Raw genomic sequence first — 20,846 nt, 5'->3', positions numbered from 1 at the left:
AATTAAATATCTGATGTCATAGAAATTCAACAGCTTTCGTTTGTTTGTTAGGCTGATTTTGGTTTAAAGTGGGAAACATACAAACTGTCTTATATGTGAAAAATATGCCCCACTCAGTTCCTTCTCTCAAACAGGGTTTTCATTGAGCCTGGATAGTCAGAAGTGACTCTGAGTATGCACTACATTTCACTGAATCGAGTCTCTACTAAATATGCTTGACTATGCTGGCAGTTTAAGTGGATGGGGTGAAGACAAGACAAGACAAGACTGGACCTAGTCTGCTTTATTTGAGCAAAAATGACAACTATGTTTTGGTAAATAATTGTCATGTTAGTTTTTCAACATGATTACTCATCAAGTAAATAAAAATGCAACGTAAAAGAATATTTACAGATGACTTCCTTAAAACCTAAAGAGCCAAATTCAAAAGAAAGTTGAATGGATGAAGAAAAAAGATGGAGGTGGAGGCATTGTGTTGTATTCCAGGTATTGCTATTGATGCCTGAATGGCTCTACCTTGCTAGAGAGTAAAACATTACCTGTTTTTCTGACTACTTCCACTGGAACATAGTCAATTCAAATGTGCCATTAATCTCAGCTCTGACATTAATAAACTGACTGGGTTACAGCTTTGAGGGAAGGTTGAAAAAATGCCCTGCTGAGAGAAAGAATGTGTACTTAAATTCTAAGACAAAAAACAAAAGTTTGGTAGTGAAATGATTGCAAACTAATAATCACATTATTCTGATTTCTACTGGCACTGGTCTCTAAACGGCTTATGTAGGCGTGATAGAAACATCAGGCAGGCACTATGACCAGTTGCTGACTGAAGATATGAAAATATCCATCCATCCATCTTCTTCCACTTATCTGGCACCGAGCCGCGGGGGCAGCAGCCTAAGCAGAGAAACCCAGACCTCCCTCTCCCCAGCCACCTCCTCCAGCTTGAACAGGGGAACAACAAGGCGTTCCCAGGCCAGCCGAGAGATATAATCTCTCCAGCGTGTCCTGGGTCTGCCCCGGGGCCTCCTCCTGGTGGGACATGCCCGGAACACCTCACTCAGGAGCCAGCCTTGTCAGATGCCCAAACAACCTCAACTGGCTCCTTTCGATGTGGAGAAGCAGCGGCTCTACTCTGAGTCCCTCCCAGATGGCTGAACTTCTCGCCCTATTTCCAAGAAGAGGCCAGCCACCGTTCGGAGCAAGCCCATTTCTGCCGCTTGTATCCGCAATCTCATTCTTTCGGTCACTGCCCACAGCTCGTGACCATAGGTGAGGGTAGGGATGTAGATCGACCTGTAAATTGAGAGCTTCACTTTTACACTCAGCCCCTCCGCGAATCGCTACCTTATTGTGGTGGAGGGGTTTGTGTGTTCCATGGATCCCAGGGGCTATGTTGCCCGGGGGCTTCTGCCCCCTGGTAGGGTCTCCCATGGTAAATTGGTCCTGGGTGAGGGACCAGACAAAGAGCGATTCAGAAGACCCCTATGAGAAGAACATAAAGGGAACACTTCACCGGGGCCCCGTCCTGGAGCCAGGCCCGGGAAGGGTGCCCAAGGGCGAATGTCTGGTGGCCAGTCATTAGTCCATGGGGCCCGGCTGGGCACAGCCCAAAAAAGGGACATGGGCCCACCTTGCTGCAGGCCCACCACCCACAAGAGGCACCGTAGGGGTCGGGTGCATTGTGAGCCGGGCGGCGGCCAGGAGCGGAGGCCCTGGCAGACCGATCCCCAGCTACCATGACTGGATATGAAAATATGTCCTACAAAATCCATTTGAAAGGCAACTTTAGCTGGACAATCTCTGACTGCATTAATGCGTCATTAAGATATGAAGAAAGCATGTACACAGCCAAACATACTGTATGCATCCTGTAAATACCTTATTTTGTTTCTGTTGGAACAGATCCAACATAGACTGAAGCACACATCAAAGAATGAGAGCACGCTGTAGCTGCAGCTCATCACTCAGTATTGTACTTCATTTTGGCAATCAACAATTTGAATTCATGTGTTTGATATTCGTTACATAGTGTATTTACTTTCCTAGAACCATTTCATTAGTGTATATCATTAAATGTGTGTACAGAGGCTTGTATAACTGTAAATCATTTGTTTTCACCAAGATCAATTTTATATGCAGATGGAGGCTTTTACTAATTTCCTCTAATTACTGAAATAAAAAACACGGTGTCAAGCATGTTTATTCAGCGCTAACTGATTTATTATTTCTCCTGTCAGACCAGTATCAAGTGGTGTTTGTTAAGGATGTGCGTGGGTGTAGATAGTAAGTAATTAATCAATTAATTAAAAACACGTTTTGGATAGACTGCATGTATTTGCATTTGTTTGAGAGCTTGCATTAAGTCGTATTAGAGTAAATGGGGGCCGAGATACAACACCAGCTGTTAACTGCTGTGCAGCTGTGTGAAGTTGAGCCGTGTAGCCTGAATCTAAGGTTTCACTGAAATGTATTTTGAAGCAAAGTAGTATTAACATGGTTTCTATCTGGGGCTACACACAACATTAAAGTCATTTTATACGTATTGAGTATGTTTGTCACTTGCACACCATGATGTCAACAGATGGTTTTGAGCCCCACAATTTGAAATTTCAGCTTTGGTGTTTTGTCTGCTGACATGTTGATTGTTTTTTTAATCCATACGATTCAAAAAATCGTGGAGTGCTAATTTATGCTAACATTAGCTAGTTAGCAGATGCATTCATAAATCATGTGGGTGGCACCAATTAGTATTGTTATGGGTTCGAAATTGAGGACGAGAGTAAAACAATGATGGTCCAGAAGAGGTCAATCAAACAATTGATTTTAATGAATGCACGCAGCGTGGGGAGATGTAAACTGCAAACCATCAGTCGTAAATCCCCACCCAAAAATACACTTCAGATTGCTTTTATAACATCAGGGTATTATGACGCCCCCTCCTGCGTTTACAAGCACATAATTTGCATCTTAAGAACATTCTTTGCCCCTTGTACAGACAATGATCTATTCTAAGAAATAAATGCAGACACAGAAGTTCCCCTTTCTAGCATCCTCTTTCAAATATGGTGATGATCTCAGGCCTTTGAGGTCCCCATGGACTTGTCCTCCTCTTTGCGTCACCTGTTGCTAGGCAAACTCAAATGCAACAAGAAGCTGAATACATTCAGGCCTTCACTCAGCTACTATTTTACTGTAGCAATATACTCAGCATATAAGCTTTTAAGATTATAGATTTAACTCAACGATTTAAAGTGGTTATAACTGCACCTGTAATAAACATGTTAATATTTGATTATGATAACCCCTGTAATACAAATTATAACATAATGCCAGCAACTTCAATAAATGCTTGGATGAAATGATAATTAATGCAATGATAAAGATGATGGTTATGTAAAATAATCCCTGTAATTCCACAATTCCCTCTCTTGACGTCTCTTCCAGAGACGTCACTACACCATTTTCTTGTGTCACTCTCCGACCCACTCTGTCACCTCTGGATCCATTAATGGCATCCATCCATTCCCAGGTCCACTGCCTTCGCTCTGACCCTCTCTAGCCGTCCCCTGACTCAGCAAATCAGACAATAACCTCATGTCATCTACGTGGTCCAGTAATAAAACGCCAGCTCCCACTTGAAAACACTTCATGCTTAAGTGGTCTCTGCTCCTTTCCTGGGTCCCTCTCTAGTGGAAATCTAGTGGAATGGACCCTCGTCATCAATCACTAAGTAAACTGAATTGGCGCAGGTCTCAAATAAGAAGCAGAAGACACTTGGGCCCTCGCTCAGGCCTGCTACTAGATTTATATGTTTTGTAAGCATGCATGCAATTAACCTGCTATGTTCTCATCTTCCCTCAACATGTATCACCTGGACACTCTCACCAGTGAAGCTTAAAACCCTCTTGGATAGAACATCAACTCTAAACAAGCACAGATATGCAATGTGTATAAAATGAACTAAACCTGTGAATAGAATGAATGTGATGACAAACAAATTCAATGCAATATGAACCCTGTAAACAATATTACTGATAAACAATGCTGTAAAACATGTTCTTAATGCAATCATAATAATGCAGATTATATAATAGGAATAAAAGAATTTCTGAATCCCCACGTTCCCTCTTCTGACATTCCGACAAGGAATGTCACCACACCTTATGTTGTATCACTCCCTGCCCCACTCTATGGGTTCTAAGTTCATCTAATAGATTCCCTCAACCCAGCCAGGGTTCGCAACCCTCGCCATTATCTTTACCAACCATCCTCTGACACAAGGAATGATACAACAACTAGCGATGACCAATATTCCCAAAAATACAGTCAAAGAAAACATCACTGACATAGCCACACCTTTCCATTGTCCAAACACAGATGTCATCCAGGACGCCAGCAGATTTTCGATACCTGAGTCTTCACGCATAGTTTTAGACAAAGTTTTCAAGCCCTCCAGAGCTCGGGTTACTGAGCCATCTGGGGCAGTATTATTAGGGATAAAAGTGCAGCACATGTCTCCGAATATGGCGCACCCGCCTCCCTTCTCATGTTAAGGGCCATTCGATTTCCCATCAGCAAACTCGGACCCAATTGTTCTGCGAACCCCATCATGGCATCCCTGGTTAGGTTAGAGAGTCTCAGCAGATTGCAATGAACATAGTTAATGCGATCAACATTCTTATTAGGTGTCACCCAAAGAAATATACTTTCAAATTCTACCACTATCAGATTTACCAGCTTGTACTCATTAGGAACTCCCCTGGGCACTCCTATGGAGTCTATCCAGGTCGGCGAGTTCAAACGAGGGTCATATGCATGGGTACCCTGGGTCCCTCTTTTGGCCAAAATGTATCTCTTACGTATGTCAGCTAAAGTTCGCGTGTTATGTTGTGGAATAGCCTTTACCTGGTTTCCAATAAGCATGAGCGGAGCTCCCAATCGCACCATCGCACATGTCCCTACGCTTCCCATAGGAACACGAGTACTTTCCCCACAGTAATAATAGAGCCCACTTCTTGCCCATGTTCCAATTACCGTGCTAGGGTCGCTTACATTGTTGGTGGTTCGTCCCGTGAGTGTGACAGCACACCTAGTTGGGTCGATCTCTCCCACCTTGTACTTTTCATTATCTGTAGAAAACTTGAAACGTAATTATCTTATTTTAGCATAAATGGTCCCACTGCTGTCTGCTTTGAAATGGGAGGGAAAAGTCTGGACAACAAAATACAGTTGCCAGTAGTCACTGCACTTCTAGTTAACTGTAACATACAATCATAGCCCCATTCATCCTCTGATGCAATGGTGCAGGCTCTGTAAACAACCGTGACCTAGCTGAAGCACAGGCAACACAGTCAGATACATGTTGTTCTCTAGCATTTTGGGCCACCCAATCAAGCCAGAGGTTACTGTCCTTGAAACCCGTGGCGCGCTTTATCAACTCCTTAAGCTTCAGTCTAAAGTAATCTGTTGTCAGAAGTACTCTCCCTTTTGGTTCCTGTTCCTTTTGAGCTACTGTTCCCAAAGTTACCATCTGATCAGTCAGAGTGGTGATTAAGCTTTCATGAGCGGCTTAGACTTTGCATCAACTAAATTTACCCTAAGCATATCATGGGGTGATTGCAGACCCGTACATCATACGCTCTCCAGCTACTACTAGCTCCTGTACACTTAATGACGTCACACAAATCAAATGTGAATGAGCTGGTAGACCCTTTAACATAATTCAACTCTATGCCATTATTCATGCTGAGACACTCATCACCTTTACCTGACACCTCACGCTTTTGTCTTTTTTACCGATCCTGTTTTAGCAACTACAATCTCAGGAAGTGCTGGGCTGGACTGGCCTCCGTGTTCAGACAAGTGGTTCGGAGTGCCCTGCAAAATATAGACAATAAACAACACAGCCATAGTTAATATCATTGCATACGATAAACATGTAGTTGTAAGGAACATTCTAATCAGTTTTCTCATTACGTGTCTCTGATTCGTGTGTTTGCATCATGTTATATAAACTTTGTATACTTTGTAGTGCATTATGCTAAACAAACAAAACCTTTCAATTCCCCAACCCTATCTGTCTCCTCAACGGGTTGTATGTTTTCAATGTTTCCTTATTATTTTGTCATAAAAATAAATCAAACAAATAACTTAAGCTGTGTGACGGCACCTTGCGTTTACGCCAGGCTGTGAGCTGCCCTAAATCTACTTGCTACACCCCTTTTTTCACCTAGTTTAATTTTTTCAATCCTAATTTAAACTATTCCTGACTTCCCTCAGTGCACACTGTAAAGTGTAAAAGATACAATTAGCTTTCTCCTGGTAAAAGGTCCTACATTATTTTCTCAACCTTTGGAAACATCCTCTATCGAGTTAACCCATTTCATTTTTCAAACTTAGGCCTGATTTCTTCGCCCCCTTTAACGGGTAGCGCATATCCGGTCTGAACACTGTTTGGGCAATTTACGAATTGTTCCAGGATTTCTATGTTATGTAAATTTCCTCTCATCCCTTTTATGCTTCCATTATAACCTATGTCTAACAAGCTTTTGATCTTCTTTGTAATATAAACAACTAGGTGTATTTGTGCTCTGTTTTTCTCCTTTCTCTGGTTGGTTCCGTTCGGTCTGGGGCTTCCAGGATTCTCGCCCCCCTATGGTCGCTGTGGTCCTGAAATCTTCTCCTGTAAAAGATAGAAAACACAAAGCCTCTCTCTGCTACACCTCACTAATCTACTGTGTTCATCCAATGTTCCTTTAATTATTCAAACTTGGTTCACAATATCATGTTCTGGGCTTTATCCTTTTTATTAACTTTACTTAATCTCAATGCTCTTTATGTGTGTGAGCAACGCTTTTAGTTCTATTAAACACACCCCGGGTAAAATATACACCATCCCCATGTCAGCCTAAATCTGCACTAGAAAGCACGCTTCAAACTTTCTATCAGGATTTACACCTCTTTTTGCTTCAAGCATATACCTAACATGCAAAAATTACTGTTAATGCCAGTTAGACAAGTTTCCATTATTTACAACATTTTGTTTCACCCGTCTCAGCCTCACATGTTTCCTGTTCACTTATTACATACTTATCTTTAACACCGTCTGCCTCACTAGTTGCTAAGCAGAAACAAAGCACCATGTGTTCCACCTTTGCCCTATAAAATAAATCTATGTCATGTTTGTGTCTGTAAGCATGTTTTGCATTCATTCATTACACTCCACGCCATCCATGCAAGTTAAGAGCTATACAGTTAAAAGCTACAGGCCTTTGGCCTCGCCTATTTTAAATCAAGCAGGGGAGTTTCATTTTACTTTAAAAATAACTCTATTTAAAAATAACAATTTCTGCCTCAGTTTTACCATATCTAAATTATCAACAACCCCAAAAGTGATAAAATGATCCTAGAACCCATCTCAAATTACCTCTTAAATTCCCCCTTTATATTTGGACACACCAGATGTGTCCAAATAAATAAAAACTCAAAACTCAAAGTGCATCACCCGGGCTTAAGAAATTAAAGGAAAACGGTTAGTCATATCATCTCTCCAAACTCCTCAGCCATCCTCCTGTCCGGTGGATCTGCTCCAGCCCTGTAAGCCTGTGTTTAAGGAATAAAATCAATTTAATCATCATGTCAACTCTTCTCAAACTCCTTGCTCCATGCAAAAGTCTGGATCCTTGGAATTTCCTGGAAACAAAACCTGTACTTTACATTTCATACTCAACTCTCCCCCTTCATGATCCAATCAGTGTTATAACAAAAACTAAACTTAGAACAGAACAGTCATCAATCATGTGTTTCTTCAGTTAATGGTAACATGAGTTATATCAAAATGTTTCCTTTTAGCATTTAGCATTTTATAATGTAATAACATAATCCAACCCCAGTAAATAAAACAAAATTCCTCCAAGCAAACATCAGCATCCCCAGAATTAAGTCTTCCACTCCTCCTGTTTGTCAACATTTCATTCATCCCCACCTTGGTCCAGTCACACACTCACACATGCATTAACATCAGGTGTTGCTGATAGTGTGGACTCCTCATAAATAATCAGAGTCTTCACTCTCAGCAACATGAGCTCATTCATTTGTTTTATTTTGTTTTCTCTTTTTAGAAAATAGTTCTTTATGGTTTTGTCTGGATTGGCTCGCGGCAATCTTTTAGACAGGGACTTTCAATCTGATCAGGTCCCCACAGGTAGCCTTTCCTCCACCCATTGAAATCTGGAAAAGTCACCTCTTATCTGTTTATCCGGAAATTTGTCAGCGCTGTTAGTTCACTTTCTTCCAGGCCTGCTTAAGAACAAAAATGAGAAAAAAGAGAGCTGATTATTAGCTCATCAAAGTACAAAACAAAATCACCTGACAGGTTTTTTTTTTTTTTTTTCTTTCTTTTTTCTAAGTGCACTGTTACAAAAACTATGGGCCCTTTTAGACATGTCCATGTTTATCAAAACTCCCTCTATTAAAATGAAAAACAACAGCCCCAAAAATCTGAAACAATCTTAAATTTCACCCATTCAACGCACTGAAAACCTTGTCAAAGCTGCACCGTTTTACCCACAACCATGTCTCCTTTGACACTTCACCATACTTAGATTCAGCCTAAAATATAAACACGTTATAACAATGTGTCAACACTAAATTATAAATTTCTTGTCCAAATCTGCACCTCTGAACTGTCTACTTTGCTTCCCTTCCTCAAGGCCTCAATCACACACAGGAAGCTCCTCTGCGTCACTCACTCGAGCTAATTTGCATACTGAATCATATCTCCACAAGTAAACTTGGCAAGAGAAATACATGTTTAAAACTTATCACATTATTCAATTATTTTCATTTTCTTTCTATACTAATCACTTACTTTGGTCAATCAGTGCAAGAGCACTCCTAAGTCACCCTTTTAAACTACTTTAATCACTTTTCTTCTGTTAATTTCCATAGCTCACTCCCCTGTCATCTAACTTCTTTGAGTCAACTTCAAGCTTTAAGTCTATTTTATTAACCATTCACACCATTCTATCACTCATACAATTAGCAAGCTGATCTTCATTGCGTATGCTTGTGTTCTTAGCCAGGTTTATTCAATATCTCTATGCATTAAGCTTCGGGAGCTTGTCTTTGTAAGGTTAATGCATTCTCTGTTTGTATGTGTGTGTATGTGTTATTTTGCATCTATGGCTTCACAGTCTCCCAGACACTTCCCAATTCTCCAGTTAAGCAGTCAGTTTTCTTTTTTCCCTGAATTACTAACCCAAACTTTAATTTCCCACCTTGAATAAAGCACTCCTAGTCTTCAGCCAGGAGCTAGGGCTTGCTTTTCAGGTTCATGGACACATCACGCTGTGAACAATTCAACCAGAAACTTGCCTTAACTTATCCATTGATGTTAACCTCTAATTTCTTCCGACAGCTGGATCTGGAGAGTTGGTCCAAGTCTGCTTTACTCCTGAAAATAACCAAACTAAGACATTTTCATTATTATCACAAGTGCTTAAATGACCCATTTCTCTATCTCTGGTCAGAAATACCAATTATGCCATGCATGTAAGCGTGTTCTTCCTTGCATTTCTATGTTAATTGAGTGTAAGCTGCTTCTTCATTGCATCCTAAATTATAATCCGTTTTACTTCATGCATTTTCCACTGAGCTTTAGATTCCAACTATCTCACTTCTGATTCATTTCAAAAATAATCTCACATGTAACAATTTGTATATGTGTGTTTTCTATTCGTGTTTACCTCTTTTAAACGTGATATGGTGGACATCACTAAACAACCATGAGTTCCCGCTTCAATTTTCATTCCAATTATATCCTATATTCTCGCAGTCAAACTCGTCCAGCTTCACCTCTCACTGGTCCCTTTTTCATTCACAGAGTCCTGTTCGGGTTTCAAAGCTCCAGCAAACACAGTCTCTTTCTTCTCTGTTTTGATCTTTCCGTATTCTTCTTCGAAGTTAAGTTCCCGTCCGACTTTTCAGTCTTCTCTTCCAAAATCACTTCAAGCATGGCAAATATGACACTCAATGTCCAGTGCTCTTCCACAATTCTTTATCCCACTCTTCAACTGCCCAGCCTGTATTTTCACAGTACATGTTGCTTTTCTTACATGCTGGTGCTGGTGTCGTCAGTCGTCATCAGTGTTAATGGATCGGGGGCACTGTCGTTTGCCTGCTGTATTCGAGTCCGCGATGTTCTGTCGGTCTTCATCAGGCGATTGACTGTCCTTTGAACTTCTTCCTGTCAGACCGTGTACAGAGAGTTAGAGTGGGGCCTCATCTTTCCTCAGCCCTCAGCCTCAACACCGGCTCTCCACAAGGCTGTGTACTGAGTCCCCTACTGTACACTCTGTACACACATGACTGTGTTAGTACCCACCCAGACAACGCAGTCATCAAGTTTGCAGATGATACCACGTGGTGGGGCTCATCTCAGGGGAGATGAGACGGCGACAGAGCTGAAGTTCAGAGGCTGTCAGATTGGTGTGTAGATAACAACCTGGACCTCAATACCACCAAGACAAAAGAACTGGTAGTTGACTTCAGAAGGAGAAAGTCCGAGCTGCAGCCTGTCAGCATCAACGGGGAGTGCGTGGAAAGGGTCTCCAGTTTCAAGTTTCTGGGTGTGCACATAGACACAGACCTCCAATGCAGCTCTAACACCTCTGCGGTCTTAAAGAAGGCCCAACAGCGTCTCCACTTTCTGAGAATCCTCAGAAAAATGGACCTGAAGAAGGAGCTGCTGACCGTCTTCTACCGCTGCTCCATTGAAAGTGTGCTGACATATTGCATCGGTGTATGGTTCTCCAGCTGCACCACAGCACACAGAAAGGCACTCCAGAGGGTCATCAATGTGGCCCAAAAAATCATTGGACATCCTCTTCCCTCCCTGAAGGACCTGTACAGCACTCGCTGTCTCAAGAGGGCACGCAGCATCCTACGAGACTGTACACACCCAGGACACCGGGTGTTTAAGCTGCTGCCGTCTGGCAGGAGGTTCAGGCTGCTGAGGTCCCGAACAAACAGACTCAAGGACAGCTTTTACAACAGGGCAATAGCCCTAATCAATGCAAATAGCTGACCTGATTGGCTACCTGCCTGGACTTTTTTAGGGGAGGTAACAATGTTTAAAACAATAACAATAGTAATATTTATATTTATAACAAGGTGCAATAATAATTAATGTGCAATAATAACAGTGTGCAATACACATAACACTTATTCTTCTTTTTTATTTCTAAGTTAATATACTGTGTTGTGTTGTTTGTGTTGCGTTGTGATGTGTCATATCGTGTCGTGTTGTGTTATATGTAGTACCGACGTAGGACAGTTTTTCCAATTTCATTGTACTACTGTACTATGTATGACTGTGCAATGACAATAAAGAATTATCTTATCTTATCTTATCTTCTTCTCAGTTTAGGGACAAAGTGACAGGTGAAGCTGTAGAATTTCAGCCAAAAAGTGGCCTGTTTTTCCCAATTGTTCCTCTATACTTTCTTGCCGGTTACTCAAAGTTCAATGTTGAGAGAAGTCCACCTGTATTGGCACACTAAAGCATACAATTAGTATTATATTCATTTTTTTTATCTTAAAACCTCGATTTGCTTCATCTTCTTAGAATTTAACTCTGTCCATTTCTCTGGGTGCTCCCCTGACATCATCAGTCACACACACACAGCAGCACAGTATTTCCTATTTCTCTTTCCTGTTTCTACAGATTAATCAAACACTTGTTTTTTCATATTTACAGTCTACAAACCCTCTTTAGTTTTACTAAGTCTTGGTCTAAAAACAATACACCTTCCTTTCATACACACTTTTAAATAGAGCTCTTTCAAACATAAAAATAAACTCAACCTCTCATACCATCACTCATACATTTCTTGAATTAAAAGCATTTGCAAACTTTAAACATCCTACTTTACCTCACAAAAGAAATATATTTCACACTCCTTTATTTCATACACACTTTTTAAACGTTCTAACCTCTTTCAGACGCCATGAATCGTCTCACACACCCTGCCTTTTCTCTCACTCAGACAACTCCCGCAGAGTCACTCAAATCAAATACTGACAGCATTCACACGGTTAAAATCACTTAAAATACACTTTCCTATGCGTATTTTGGACATGCCTTCCATAATCAGAAAGAGCAAGTCAAAAGAAAAGAAAAAGAAACTGAAACCTCTCATCATCCTCACAGCTTCTCACCCCACACACATAACTGAAAAATAAAACACACCAACCTTTATGGCTCAAAATATATACATCTATCAAAATTCAGTCATTTACTATACATCCACACTAATATATTCAAACTGTATTTATACTCTCGTAATAAGCAAAACCAGCCTCTTAATTACAGGCATTTAGCAATATTGGCAAACAATAGTTATAAAGCTCAATACTCTCGAAACTGAAACCACCCTCTCTGCGCGTCACCGCTCCTCATTTACATTTACACACCATCAGTGCACATCCGGCTGTGCATTGCTGACACAGAGACTGATCTTACTCATAGATCTCATATTTTATATTACACAGAGACGTCTTTATATTTACAACTGCAGTATTAGGCCTGAGATTGCACAACCTACAGAATTTTGACAAATTTAAATTAACCCTCCAAGGGACAAACTCCAAGTTTTTTATTGTCAATTACACAGTATCAGTTCTAAACTGTATCTGGTCGAATCCCTAAGATCCCTAACACAATTTAAAAGCGTCCAACACCCAAGCTCCAAGCTTTACTACCCAAAAAAGCGCAAATACCGTTCCAAACGGTCAAGTGATCCAATCACTAGCTTATCTCAGGATGCCCTGTACCCCACGGTCAAGCCAAACCGAGCTAACCCTATTCGGTGATAGGTCAACAATGTGCGTCCACATCGAGGAGGGATCGCAACGTCCGGGCTATGCGCTTCTTAACAGACGCCGCTGTCGTTCTAGAAAAATTTATAATAATTTGAAACAACAATCAACACCTCAGAACAAGTGTATGACCGACGCAGGTCCAACCTTATAGCCAATTGGGAGTGTAATCCACAAAACGACCAATTAATTTATTATTCTAAATTCACTCTGCAGTCCAACTGCTTTAAATACACTTATTCTCTTTACTCTTTACTTATTTTCTCTTATTCTCTTTACTTATTTTCAGCGTTTCATTATCATTACTTCAATGTCAATTCTCATGAGATTTTCACCAAAATCAAAACAGACTTTTACCAGTAATTTCAGTGAGTAGACTTTAATTTCTCATGTCCAATCTGGCACATTTTGGAAATAATTCAACAGGTAGTGCCTTACCTTTGAATAAGCCGGCTTATGTCCACTCACTTCGACCACTGACTCGTGTCTGCTCGTTCGAGCGCCTCGGACCCTCTCGGTCTCAATCTCCAACTCTCTCTCCTCAACCCTCGGCCAATGCACCAAATGTTATGGGTTCGAAATTGAGGACGAGAGTAAAACAATGATGGTCCAGAAGAGGTCAATCAAACAATTGATTTTAATGAATGCACGCAGCGTGGGGAGATGTAAACTGCAAACCATCAGTCGTAAATCCCCACCCAAAAATACACTTCAGATTGCTTTTATAACATCAGGGTATTATGACGCCCCCTCTTGCGTTTACAAGCACATAATTTGCATCTTAAGAACATTCTTTGCCCCTTGTACAGACAATGATCTATTCTAAGAGATAAATGCAGACACAGAAGTTCCCCTTTCTAGCATCCTCTTTCAAATATGGTGATGATCTCAGGCCTTTGAGGTCCCCATGGACTTGTCCTCCTCTTTGCGTCACCTGTTGCTAGGCAAACTCAAATGCAACAAGAAGCTGAATACATTCAGGCCTTCACTCAGCTACTATTTTACTGTAGCAATATACTCAGCATATAAGCTTTTAAGATTATAGATTTAACTCAACGATTTAAAGTGGTTATAACTGCACCTGTAATAAACATGTTAATATTTGATTATGATAACCCCTGTAATACAAATTATAACATAATGCCAGCAACTTCAATAAATGCTTGGATGAAATGATAATTAATGCAATGATAAAGATGATGGTTATGTAAAATAATCCCTGTAATTCCACAGTATCTATATAAAGAAGAATTGAATTGTCCAGGTGGGAGGCCAAAACAGGGTTTTACTTTTGTTGTAACATAACACATTGTTACAGAATTTATTGTTTTGGCCTTGGAGACCCCAGCATCTGCTCGCTTCCTTGTGTTCATTTTGCCTTTATGAATTTGCTACCTAACTATCAGAAAAAAAACTATGTGAGGTAAATCTGTTTGGTGCAATGCAGATATTCTTTGTGTTGAACTATAATATGCCCGGGCCTGTGAATCCAGCCCATTTGTGTCTAATATTGAATGAATCTGCACTGCTTTAGTAGCAGGAAAGAAAAATGTGTAACTGTGACAGGCTCAGCTAAGTCAGGCCACGTGGGCTCTTCATGTAACTAATTTATCAGGAAATTTCAAATTGTACTGAGAGCTGGTCCAAATGAGCCAAATTGGAATTTATTACCTACTGTGCAGAGATTTCCAGCCAGTGATCCTGTGAATCCCAGAAAGTAATTGGCGCAAATAAGGTAAATGTGCAGGATGTGTTAGTTGTGGTGGCATGCTATTGTATGTTGCAGACCTAATTTGTTAATTTAAGCTGGTAAATGTTCTTAAAAAAAAAAACAAAAAAAAACACAGTGCAGCTTAAATAATTATTATTTGAAGTTCTGGCTGAACATGTGTTTCTGCCATGCTTAATAATGTTCCAAATCACTCAGTGTTTTAACAGGTGTTCCACAATAAATGACAGTGTTGACACAAACTAATGACCATTTAAATCCCTCCACAGACATGCATGTGTGCTTCTTCCTCTAGCTGTTCCAGAGCTCAGTAACTCAGTGTAGCGAGTTTCTTAGCCATAACTTTGTCCTTGGGTTCAGATCAGGACTCTGGACAAGACATGTCGACGTTATCAGCATGTTTTATCAAATCTTTTATCAATGAGATGCACTGTCTTGCATAAAAAGTGGTAGCTGTTTGTTCCTATTCTAATATCAGCTTCCAGTATGTTACTGAAGGAAGTTCTAATAAACATTAGTTTTCTCTGTTGGGTAGCTAAACTTATAATCACAGTTATCCTGGTTAGCAGTTGTAATGTTGAACATTTAGCACAACTATTTGTTAACTTGAAAACCACCAAAGCAAGAGGACCTGGTTAAAATAATTGTACAAAAGTGCATTTTGTTTCACATTTATTCTGTTTTCATAATTGCTGGAGGCCAAAATTGTCACTCAAGTTTGCCTTTGAAATGTAATTGCAAAGTCCTAGTTCACCCTGCCATGGAGGTTTGTCAGAGGCCAGGCCTTGCACTCTTTGCACAGTTTGCCTGTGAACATCATGCCTCAGCTAAATTAAATTTGCTGTCATCACTTAAGGGAACTTTGGCCTGGGTCTTTTTGGTCCACACGCCATGCTCCCAGCAAATTTTATTCTAGTCTTCTGTCTGTTTACGCTTTGAGGCTTGATCACTGCAGGTCATGCTTTTAGTCATTTGCTTAAACAGAACCTTTTACCATTCAGCACAGAATTGGCAGGCAGTTTTAGCTACAGTGTTGAGTAGATTACCCCCTCATTATCTCCATAGCATCCTGTTCATTGCACATTCATCTTGCATGGGCATGTTTATGAGTATTAACGTTGAACAAATCACATTTGCCACATTAATTTATTACAGTCATATACTAGAGTTCAAGTTGCATGTCTGCTCCATTAGTGTGATTGTAATGCTTCAATATTCTACAAATGAGGCATCCTTTTGACCTTAACCTTAACGTGTTGGTAGTTAAATAGCCTTTGTAAGATTCTTCCTGAAAGTGGCAACAGATGGGAGATTATCACCAATAACAAAAAAATCGACAAGTGTAGTTTTGTTTGCAGCTCTTTGTCTGTTCATGTTAGTATGTGTGTTTGGGTTTGGGTCAGATCTTCCTGTTCTCTCAGGAGAAAAGAAGTCCAGAGAATCCAGAGAAGGTAGTGCTTGAAAGCATGGAGAGGCTGCCTCTTCTTCTACCTCTAACTTTCTTCTCCTTCTTCTCTGCCAGGGCATTATAAAGAGAGATGAGCTTGTGTTCAGGGCTGCGAAGCGTCGGGGGATCCCTGTACTCATGGTGACATCTGGAGGATATCAGAAGAAAACAGCCCGCATAATCGCCGACTCCATCCTCAACCTGCACCGGCAAGGTCTGATAGAAGGCGACGCCGCGGAAGGAGAGGGATCGTCACCGCTGACGACCCACATGACGTCCACCTCTGGATCAGCGGGGTCAACATCCACAGCTGTCTGAGGAGCCTTAATCCTGGAGCTAACACTAACATACCTGACTTTAAAGCACTAAGTAACTTTATATTGTGCTGTGATCGTGTGACAGCTGTTGTAACATTCAACACTTGTCTAAACTCAGATTATGTAACAAGAAATTTGCACATGTACAACTTTAATATTCATAAGCTTTGGTAACATTTTCACATTTGTTATGCGCAGGTTGACACATACTCAAAGGGAATAATCATTCAGAGGGAAAAAGCTGTCTTTAAACAACCGTGTTTTCACAGCTACGACTTTCATATGGAACAAAAGAGCTTTTTAAATGTTTAATCAGTAGGAGAGTTATGGGTTTTATGTGTAATGTGTGATCAGGTCAGCATTTTGGCTAGAGGTAATCTTTAATCTCAGGAAATGCAAAACTAATAATAACGTATGAAGCATATGCTATATTAAGGCTTGATGTACTTAAATAATATACTTCCAATGTATGTGTAAATAATGTCTCAAGTTATAATATAAATATAAAACGTATATAATATAAAAACAAACATAACCGCACATGAAAGTGTAATTATCTTAATCAGAAGTAATCTTTGGGTGAATCTTAACATTGAAAGAAGATCAAATCTATATATATAAGTGACTAGTGTCTTAATCGAGATAAGATATTTGTGCTTTGAATCCAATCTAATATGTACAGTTAATGTTTAAAGTTATTACAGGTACTAATTGTTCCTGTAATTGAAAAGATTTGAGACACTAAAACCTTTGACTGAACACTTTAACTGCTCAAGAAACTCAAGTCCGCCAACATTTTACACTCCTGAAATTCAGTCTGCTCGTTCCAGCGTTTTTTCCGCCATGTCTAGATTTAAGTCTAAAACCCAGAGTGTTCAGTGATTAATGAGAAAGCCTGTACAGTAGAGTTTCCAGTGGCTTTCACTTTTGATTGGTTGTTTATAGTTAGACACACAGCTTCCCTAATGATGTTTACACATGCAGAAACTTTGTAAAAGGAGCCACAAAAACACTGAGATCAATATGATTAATGCAGCAGCTGAACCAATATCACCGCTTCCAAAAGATAGTAAAGGCATCGTCCGACACAGACTGAATACAAGCTGTGTGCTGAGGTGTAATGATCACTACGACATTTTATTATAAATCTCTGCCTAAAACATGCACTAACTGAAGTCACAGTGCATCACAAGCCTTTCTGTGAAATACTGGCATTGTCCTTCTTTGCTAATATAAGCTGATATCAAATGCCAGGGCATAGTGGTGGTCCCAGGTGAACCTACATCAGTGTTGGCTGTGGAATCATTTAACATTCATTATATTTTGGGTGTGTCATGTTTTTGGCATTGCAATGATGTATTTGTTCATGTACATATAGGAGAATTTAAAGTTGCTATTTTTTTTCTATTTTTTATATGTACAGTTTTGTGTGTGCGTGTGTGTGTCCATCTACCCCAAATCAAAAAACAAACATCAATGGAAAACATTTTGTGAGCACTTTATAATTGGCCTTGCAGCTATGATGGCCACATTGCAAATACTGGTTATCGCTGGTGCTGGCATAGCTAAAGCTAGTTAACTACATGTATTTAAAACATCAACAGACACATGGCCATAAACGCTGTGTGAACGTGAAATCCACCCAAGCATCCCTCTATGGTAAACAACTTTTTTCACTTAGCATTACAAAAATGGCTTTTAACTTTTTACTTCTGCCAGGTCACTGGCAACCCATCTGAGGCTGGTTTGGAATTTGGGAAATGTCCACCAAGCAGGCAGAAAAGTGAAAATGTGGTGCTCTGCCCGAAACATATAGGATTACAGGACGGAGCCCAAAGCTTGGGCACTGCAGCGACAGCTTTGACTCATCCACCCACACCAATTATGAACTCATTCTGATAACCTCCCTCCTCTCTCATTCATACTAAATGAACACTCCTGGTTGCAACTGTCACAACCACATTAGGTACAATGCATGCTTGAAGTGTTAAATTCAGAGTAATTTGCAATAACACTGCCTGCGTAACCTATTAGTAAGTCATCCTTGATTGATTGAACAAGTACAAAAACCAAGTAGGTATTCGCACTTGCACTTTGCACAGTAAATTTTGCCCTATATGTTGGGATGCCTTTTTCTGGAAAGGCATCCCAACAGACATGCCAAAGACATGCATGTTCAGTTGAATGGTAACTAAACTGGCCGTAGGGTAGATATGCGGTTGTCCCTCAGTGTTAACCATGTGGTGGATTTGGGACCAATCACCTTTCACCCTATAGTGGACAGGCATTGGCTACACAACCCTGTTTTGAATATGGATTTAAAAATGGATGGAAATAATTATCAAAAAAAGAAAACCTTAAACTCCTTGTACTAATTCATTTCTGCTGTTGAGGGTACAGTTTGGATTTGGCTTTAGACTATTAACTGAAAATACTTTCCCCATTTGGCCCAGTAACATACAATGTTTAAGTAGTGTTTAATAACAGCAGACAAGGGTTCTGCAATATCACCATGAAGGTGGTACGAGGGTTTTAATCCTAGTGTTTGTCATTACATTCAGTTGTTCTTTGCTATTTTGTGGCTAACTAGACCTAAAGTGGCAGCTGGAAGGTGCTGCTGTAATCTTCATGTTTGTTGTGTGCTATTGCTACAGCTGTACTGTGAAAGTTTATGGCTGTAATGCAGACTTGCAGTTATTTGAAAGATTCAAAGGTCCATCTTTGAACAGCGTGAAAGCCGTATTGGGGTACTTATCCTGGAAGCTGTTTGGAAACACTCAAAACCAAACTGTGAAAGGCGGGCCATAGTGGTGTCTGTGCTAATTAGTTAAAGCCTTTGATCTTGCATGCTGCTTTTGAATACAGCTAAAAGGTTTAGTGCAGTCTACCTTTAATTAGGACTATGAAAGTGTTGCTTACTGTATGGAGGTTTGTTCTTAATACACAATGCCATCACAGCTCATCAGATCCTTTTTGTGTCAGCCAGTTTTTATTACTGAATCTTATGTGCCAAAAATAGAAGTTAAAAGCTGTACTATATGTTTTTGCTGTGTGTAAACACTGAAAATTCCTTCTATGCATTTATCATGACATTGAATAAATCCTATAACAACCAATGAGGTTCTTTTCCATGTTTTAAACATTAAGTCTTCATCTATTAAAATGATCATATTCCACATGACCATTTTAACAGCCCTGCTTCATTTAGTGCAAAGGAGGTCATACAATTTTACATTACTAAATGTCCTGGTACAGGTTTGTAAAAGTAGCTGTTCAGTTTCATGTACAGAAATCTGTTTGAGAGTAACTCAAATGACTCTCAAACTTGGTCACCTGGGGGTAATTAAGTTTTGGCGTTCTGTCCTCAGTGAGAAGCCCATATATACATAGACAAGCAGACAATATAATAGCAATGATGACTCATTAGCATAGCTTAGGTTCTCCCAGCCATAGGCAGCATAACAGTGGATGTAGCTACTCACCTACACCTCACCTAAGACTTTGTGAAGTCTTATTCTGAAGCCTTGAGATGAGTGTTTTTGCCACATCCTTGATGATTGCTGAGTTATCAGTCAGAAGTTCGTAATCAATGAGCATATCCTGGATAATCTTCCTTTCTGAAACATGCGCCAAAAAAATTACAAAATGGCTCAATTTAGTGTTGGGGGGTAACGGAATACATGTACCAGCGTTATGTATTTAAAATACAAAATATGAGTAAATGTATTCGGTTAAAGTTACTGCTTAAATCTTCATGGGATGGGTGAAATCTGACCGTGCGACCAAGCTGCTCTCAGTGTCAAAAGACTCCAACCCCAACCTAAAGAAACATCTGGAAGTAAGTTCTTGTTTAAAAACTAACATTAGCCTACCGCAACTACCTTGTTTTAGTTATGGTAGCTACCTGGATTACGTGCCACTTCAGCATCTTTGATGTAATATTGCTGTGTGACTTATTGCTATTACTGAAGGCTGCATTACAAACTGCTAGCTGCAAATAATCATGTGCAGTTCTGAAAGCAGACAGAAAGAAAACAAATTACTGATACAGAAACAGTTTTCTATATGAGATCACTGCAAAAAGTGCAGCCTTACCTAACATCCACCCTACTGTTACTCATTTTCTATAAAGATTTAAAAATCTAGTTGGTATTGCTTCCAGAACTGCACATGATTATTTGCAGCTAGAAGGTTGTTAATGCTATCCATCAAGTCTAACACTCTGCAGTCTATGAACTAGCCTCAGCTAATGCCAGCTAACAATGTTAGCTCGGTGGCAAGTAGCCTTCATTAATAGTAATAAATCACACAGCAATAGTACATTCATGTAGTTGTAAAAAGCATGACAATATATTAAGTAATCCAAAGTATTCAGAATATGTTACTCTCACGGAGTAACTTAATGGAATACGTTACAAACTACATTTTGGGGCATGTATTGTGTAATCTGTAGTGGAATACATTTTAAAAG

The 20,846-nt window shown here is 40.0% G+C and overlaps 1 protein-coding gene across 1 annotated transcript in view; it reads left to right on the top strand.

Moving 5' to 3' along the window:
* hdac11 (histone deacetylase 11) overlaps positions 1-19,491 on the top strand; it is a 67,489-nt gene extending 47,998 nt beyond the window's left edge. Inside the window, exon 11 of the mRNA XM_039612226.1 lies at positions 16,134-19,491. Within this exon, the coding sequence (XP_039468160.1) occupies positions 16,134-16,376 (243 nt within the window). The 3' untranslated portion in view covers positions 16,377-19,491. The remainder of the gene's footprint in view (positions 1-16,133) is intronic.
* Positions 19,492-20,846: the final 1,355 nt, after the last annotated feature.

The sequence above is a fragment of the Oreochromis aureus genome, linkage group 5 (genome assembly GCF_013358895.1).
Source record: "Oreochromis aureus strain Israel breed Guangdong linkage group 5, ZZ_aureus, whole genome shotgun sequence".
Classification (NCBI taxonomy): domain Eukaryota; kingdom Metazoa; phylum Chordata; class Actinopteri; order Cichliformes; family Cichlidae; genus Oreochromis; species Oreochromis aureus.
Note: the sequence above shows the minus strand (reverse complement) of the source record. Positions and strands in the feature narration are given on the sequence as shown.